General features: G+C 40.2%; 1 protein-coding gene across 2 annotated transcripts; it reads left to right on the top strand.

Moving 5' to 3' along the window:
* Positions 1-3,551: 3,551 nt before the first annotated feature.
* On the top strand, positions 3,552-6,781 carry PI (K-box region and MADS-box transcription factor family protein). Of its 2 annotated transcripts, XM_089602770.1 has the most exons (7): positions 3,552-3,870; positions 3,966-4,032; positions 5,252-5,313; positions 5,429-5,528; positions 5,690-5,719; positions 5,860-5,904; positions 6,523-6,781. In XM_089602770.1, exons 1-7 carry the CDS (start codon positions 3,683-3,685, stop codon positions 6,607-6,609), a joined length of 579 nt encoding a protein of 192 aa, XP_089458896.1. In that variant the 5' UTR covers positions 3,552-3,682; the 3' UTR covers positions 6,610-6,781. The 2 variants fall into 2 exon arrangements, with proteins under 2 accessions (XP_089458896.1, XP_089458897.1); XM_089602771.1 differs by lacking the exon at positions 5,860-5,904.
* The last annotated feature ends 321 nt before the right edge of the window (positions 6,782-7,102 follow it).

Below are 7,102 nucleotides of genomic sequence, written 5' to 3'. Positions count from 1 at the left end.
GTGCGAGCTCCTTTCGTGATCGCTGTGATGGCGTCCTTGTCATCGAATCCTTCGACCTTGTAGGACTCTTCTGTGAAGCGACCCAAATACTGCCTCAAGGTCTCATCTCTCCCTTGTCGGATGGACATGAGGTACGTTTTCGATTTCTTTTGCGCCACCAGAGTGCCAAATCGAGCAAGGAAGGCATCTCGCAAGGCCCGGAAGGATGAGATGCTCCCCGGCCTTAGGCTTCGGAACCACTCGAATCCCGACCCGGTGAGGGTCAGGCTGAAAGCTTGGCACAGGGTGGCGTCCGTCCGCCCACCGTAGGGAGGGATGGACGGTAGCTTAAAATTCCCCACGCATGGTTGCGCAAGGATTTGGGCGGTGAATGGAGAGTATGATTCCTCGATCCCGCCGTACGGCCTTTGTCCTCCCGATTCCCTCATCTCGATGATCTGATTTTGGAGGCTTTGGATCATCGTCACCATGTCAAGCCCGTTCGCTGGGCTGACCGCCCGGGCTGCAGGAGTCGCCTGTTGGCGCTCATTGGACGCTTCGTCCCCGGCATTGGCCTGAGGTCGGCCGAGAGTGGTGGCGGGGAGCGCGTCCCTCCGGGAGTTGAGCCTTTGACGGAGGTCCTCGCCCCGAGAGTTCCTCTGAGCCGTCAAGCGTTCCCTCAGGTCCCTGCTTTGCGCTTGGCGGGGCGAGGCAACCCTAGGTCGGGTCACTCGGCGGGCATCTCGGCTGTCGGCCCCATCATCTCCGGGGACAGCTCTTTCCCCAGCGGGGGGCCGTGTCCGGTCACCTCTCGATCCTGAGGGGGCAAATCCCCGAAAGTGGGAGCGCGAGTATTGGCACGCCGGCAGGGCTAGCCCGACTGTGGCATCCCTCGTCCTCTCGGACCGGGAGCGCAAGAGGCTGGGGGTCGCCTCATCGGTCCTAGATTCCCCCCTGTAGTCGGGGTCGGAATCGTCGTGGTCAGGACCACCCTCGACATCGTAGCCGAGAAGGCCAACAATGAGCGCGTTATCCACGCCGGGGCGGTCTAGAAGCTCGGTGAGTCTCCGAGCTGTATCTTCACGAAGAACGGCCTCGGGGTCGGTCGCCGGATCCTGGGGTTGGCCCTCGCTGTCGCGAGGCTGCCCTCCTAGGCGATGCGTGAGGTTCCTGAGTACGTACCTCGAGCCCGTCGCTCGAGTGCATGCGGAGGTGGTAGGGACTTGACTCATCTTTCGAGAGTCGCGAAGATTGGAAGAAAATAGATTGGAAGGGAGAGCGTTGCCAAGGTCGGCAGGTCCCCTCCTTCTAGCGCCACAATGTTGTCGCTCGTTTTCGGACAACTATTTAGGAGCCTAAAACGGTTAGACCCAAGGCCGGACCAAGTGATCTCGCTTTGGCTCCAGCGTGTCGGACTTGGTATCCCAAGTCGTCCCTTAGCTGTTGATGATGCTTGCCTCGTCCAAACACCTGAAACGCGAGAAAGAGTGCGTGAACTAAAAAGGGGAAACAGAGGCGATGCCTCTGTTTACCTCTCCGACGCTCAACATTAGTAGGATTGAGGTGGATAAAGAGATTAGGTGTTTGGAGAGCCGAAGCTTGAGAGAAACGAGTGAGTTACGAGTTCAGCAGCGTTTCGGTACTCAATTTCGGATTACCTGATTCGAGGGGCCGAGCCTCGCATTTATAGGCGACCAAGGGGCCAAAGGGAACCCCTTGGCCGAGTGAAGTTGGGCCGGCCATTGGCCGAGTAAGACTCGGTCGGCCAATGGCCGAGTGAAGAGCTTGGGCCGGCCAATGGCCGAGTGAAGGCTTGGGCCGGCCATTGGCCGGGTGAGTTGGGCCGGCCATTGGCCGAGTGAGATTCGGTCAGCCAATGGCCGAGTGAAGAGCTTGGGCCGGTCAATGGCCGAGTGAAGGCTTGGGCCGGCCATTGGCAAGGTGAGTTGGGCCGGCCATTGGCCGTGTGAAGGGCCCGGGCCGGCCAATGGCCGAGTGAGTTTGGGCCGGCCATTGGCCGGGTGAGAATGTACGGCCGCTCGACGGGGCCGATAGTGTCATCGGGTCTCGCCGGGCCGATAACACTCATCGTGATGAGTGTCCACTAATCTAGTTAGTTCGCGATCAAGATCCTCCAGGTTCAAACCTTATCAAGTAAGGTCAATTATTCTGTTATACATTTCTCTATACATATATACTCATATCGATGATGTTACCGGTTGACATTTGATTGCCGGTGAGACTCGTCCAGTCTTGTATCCCCGTCCGCCGTTAGATCGGCTCTGCTTGATGGCGTTGATTGAAATTGGAGGCTTCGTCAAAATCGGCTTCTGATCTGACTCCGACGAGCCTTGATCTTCGGGATTTTGTTTGCTTATCGTCTCTTATTCTCTTTGCGCTACCTTGTCTCCTGAACAAAGTCGTTGTAAATCTTTACAAACCAGACATGGTGGTTCTTTGAATCTCACTCTCTCTAACTTCGATCTCTCTCTTTAACTTCGTTCTCAATCTTTCTAAATGGAAATGGAAAGAATGAAAGAAAGAAAGAAAGAAAAATAAGTGAGAAAGCTGGGGAGACATGTGGTTGAGGGTAATTTTATATGAAAATATTTCTCTCATTTCGTTTTAGTAATTGATCTGTCACTTTTTTAGTTTTTGTTGATTTTTGGTGAGTGCACAAAATGATATCATTGCTGTCAAATTCCCTATATTACAAGCCTAAGCCCCCCTTGTTTACTTATACAAACACTCCCTTTGTAATAAGAACTCTCTCTCTCTCTCTCTCTCTCTCTCTCTCTCTCTCTCTCTCTCTCTCTCTCGTATATATTCTAAATTCAATATAGAGGAAAGTTAGCCAATGATATAGATTTTATTCCCGACAAATTTTGTAGCACATATAGGTTTTGAGAAGGGAATATGTTGGCACTAATACTTGACACTTTTACATTTCATGTTAGTGATTTATATTTTTATAAATTACTAGTAATTCATATTTTTAACACGAATTATGTGAATTTAAATAATTAATTATGATCTCTAAAAATAATTAATCATGGTAATAATTTTATAAAAGGGACTGAAATGCTAATAAACAACAATTTGGGTAAAATATTGTATAAAAAACAGTTAATAAACAAAAATGCATTTTGTTTTTAATAAAAATGAAGAGTACTTTACCTGAAATTTGGTACAAATGACAAACCCTATGAACAACACGGTAAACAATCATAGAATACTCTCCTCTCTCTTTATATTAACGTGTGTCTTTTACTTGCTTGTTCCCTATAAATTGCATCCATAAAAACCCTGAAAACCAAAGGTTTTTGTTGTTATTGTTTGTTGAAAGCTTAAACCAAAGGTTAATAACAGAGAACCCATCAAAACAAAGCCAACTTACCAGATAAATAATAAACAAACGTCAGCCATCTTAATTAGGATGAGACATATCGGAGAGTTGTCATAATCACCAATCCAAAAAAAAGACATCATTTTTCTTTGCACTTGGAAAGTTTCTCAACCTCCAACCCTTTATTGAATAAGAAAAGAGTTCTTGTGTTATAACTATTGCTACTTTTTGTTTTCTTCTCTCTCTCTCTCTCTCGAGGGCTGTTCATCTAGAAAAAAGAATAAAAGAGCAACAAAACAAAGTTTGTACATATAAAAAAAAAACCAGATCAGATAATCAAAGTTTAGTTTTGAGAAAATGGGAAGAGGAAAAATAGAGATCAAAAGGATAGAGAATAACACAAGCAGGCAAGTGACTTTTTCAAAGAGAAAAACCGGACTATTGAAGAAAGCTGAAGAGATCTCGGTTCTTTGTGATGCTAAAGTTTCGGTCATAATCGTTGCCCCAAATAGCTCAAAGATGTATAATAGCGCAGACCCACAGAAGTATGTTACTTGAAATTTTCTATTTTTCTTGTTGTTGTTGAGTTTCTGCTTCTATTTTTTTTTTTATAACTATAATTTACAATCGTTGTTATCAGGATGAGCTTGATCTTAGAAGAGTATCACAAGAACTCAGGACGGAGACTATGGGATGCCAAACATGAGGTGCGCTAACTAGGGTTTGTGTATGTGTGTGTATTTATAAATACTAGGTACACATACTGCTTTACTTGGTCAAAATACAGCTACGTCAATGATTTCATTGCTGGGTTTTTTACTGAAGAAAAAAAAAATTGTTAGATATCATATCGATGGTCTCAATATTATGGGAATTCAAGCGAAACAGATTGAAGATGTAATTTCTCTTTTTTTCGGAAAGGATCTGATTAACAAGACTTGCTATTCATTATCGGAAGTTTATTTATTTATTTTTGTTGATATATGTCATCTATATATATATATATATATATATATATATATATATATATATATATATATATATGTCATCTAAAGACATGCTAGTCATTATCATAATTTGTTGTTATTATGTCCATCTAGTTAGAATAAAAAGAAATTCTCGCTCAGATATGTCTTTAGATGATAAATAATGGTCAGTGCAAATAGCATGTCAAAAGACGTTAAGGAAGAGTTTAAAACCACTTAAATAAATAGTATTCACCCTAACTATGTCTTCTATAAATTTTTTCAAGATAGAGCTAAAAAGGAGTTCTGTTCAGTTTCACGGCGAAATTAATCGGCCATGAACATTAGTTTAGTGTACACACAACAGTGGCTGCTTCACGTGCAATGCACGTGTTACATCTTCTTTTCATGTAGGCAACATAGAGTAATTCGGATTATCTAGGGAAAGAGAAGTCAAGCTTACATAAAAAAAAAAGCTTGACTTCTTTACATGAATTAAAAGTTTATATGCAAGCATGAGAGCCACTTTTACACGTTCATATATATATATATATATTAGGTGAATCTGTTAACTAAATATACCTTAAAGCCATGTGAGGTGATATTTTTTTTTATAAAAAATCACCATTATTTGACAGTTAGAGCAAGTAACACCGATGTTATTATACTGCAACATTATTTACCACCCATAATTTATAATTTTAACTGTATATTGAAAAAATGTTTTAAAAAATATATTTTATATTGACGATTGTGGTTTATCAAATTGATGTCTAAAAGTATTAACCAAGGTCGTTGTGGGTATTTTGATATTCTTGTAATGTCGTACATGGTATACAATAGTTTATAGTTTTATGTGGGTGGTATATTATTTTGTCATGTGTACAATAGTGTATAGGAACTATTGCACAATGTACAACCTGTAAGTACGTGTGTTTAGCGTGCATATACACTCTTGCAGGATTTGAACAACGAGATCGAAAGGGTCAAGAAGGAAAACGAGAACATGAACATTGAGCTCAAGTATGTTCTTTTTATACGATGAACACACCGTCACGCTCACAAAATTTGAAGCACATGTATATATATTAAGTTAATTTTTTTTTTTTTTTATAATAAATGTGCTATTTAATTATAGGCATTTCAAAGGTGAGGACATCCAATCTTTGAACCACAGAGATATGATAGCCCTTGAGGATCTACTGGAAAATGGTTTGACCTGTATCAGAGAAAAGAAGGCATGCAATTCCAATAATATATATACTCTTATCTATCTCTTTACTTTGTTCAACAATTTTAGATTTTTTTTGTTTTTGTTTTTGTAGATTTGAACACTAATTTTTTTTTTTTTTTTCCGATTGTTTTTCTTATATTGTCTATTGCACTTTCATGAATGCAGAATGAGTTTGTGAGACGTGTCAGGGAAAGGGTACGTCTTTTGTTAATTATACTTTCTTATAATGCTTTCGCCTCTTTGTTAACCTAGTTTATATATCATGCTATGACCGATCATCTGATAAACTATATATTCATCCAGTGATTATTTGTTTGATTATTTATTTTTATTAGAGAGAGATCGTTGAGGCTGAGAACGCGCGTCTCACATATAGGCTGGTCCGTTCTCTCTCTCTCTCTCTCTCTCTCTCTCTATATATATATATAGAATGACGGATTTACATGGAGCTCAGGGGTCGCGTGATCCCCCTCAATTTTTTTATTTTTATTTTTGGCTCATTTTTTTTTAAATTACCTTAAAAGTTTACAAATTATTCTCATTTGAGATTTTTTTTTTCAAATTAGCTCCCTTGTTTTTTTTTTCAAATTTTCCCCCCTTTAGCTTTTAACCGGTCACTGTGTCTGTTTGTATATCTATATTATAACATGTTGCTCTTGTGAATTGGGTTAAGGATATGATGACTGATTCAAAGCTTTCTACATGCATAGCCTACAATGTGTCACGCGAGTCAGGATAGAGCTACAGTAAAAAAAAAATGTGTCTACGCTTTTGGCTTATTTTAAAAAAGAATTCAATTTTTTACTCTAAAAATTTACAAATTAGTCCTCCTGAATTTTTATTTTGAAATTGCCTCCTGTTGTGGGTTTCTCTGGGTCTGTCCCGGACGTGAGTCATGACCAACTTAAACCTGCTTTCTTTTACCTAAGAGTAAAACTTGTTCAGTTATATATCACGTTTTTTATATTATTCAGTGGGAATATTTATGGTGGTTTCAGGCTGAGATGGAAATGCAAGGTAGCAATATAATGCCTTTTTCCTTTAGAGTTCAACCCATGCAGCCAAATCTTCAAGACAGGATGTGATATAATAATGCTTTCAATTCCATGTTAACTGTGTCCTGAAATTGATATATACACATCCTTACCTGCTACTATCATTTGAACCCTCCTTCTGAATAACTACGCTAATATTACATATATAATTGTGTAATGCGCATTATTTAACTTGGAACCCGTGATACTTAATTTGACCTATTATGTGTATGCTTTTCGTTATTTCGTATATGAATCTACTATAACTTTCTAGTGCACATGTAAAGGTGTCAAAACGTTTATTTCAAGCCCAAACGAAGCTCAAATCCTTTTTTATTGGAGAGACCGGCTGAGCCTAAAACATTCAAATCAGCGCGGAGTTAAGCCTATTAGCATATATATATATATATATATATATATATATATATATATATATATATATATATATATATATTTATAAGTTTATTATATGTAGGGTTATTTCAATCTTTTCTCTCTTTTTGGGTGTGTTAGAATTATCTATAGATTATTGTATTTTCATATT

This window comes from Urtica dioica, chromosome 12 (assembly GCF_054948205.1).
Source record: "Urtica dioica subsp. dioica isolate 48M chromosome 12, U.dioica_male_clone48M_v1_H2, whole genome shotgun sequence".
Lineage (NCBI taxonomy): Eukaryota > Viridiplantae > Streptophyta > Magnoliopsida > Rosales > Urticaceae > Urtica > Urtica dioica.
Note: the sequence above shows the minus strand (reverse complement) of the source record. Positions and strands in the feature narration are given on the sequence as shown.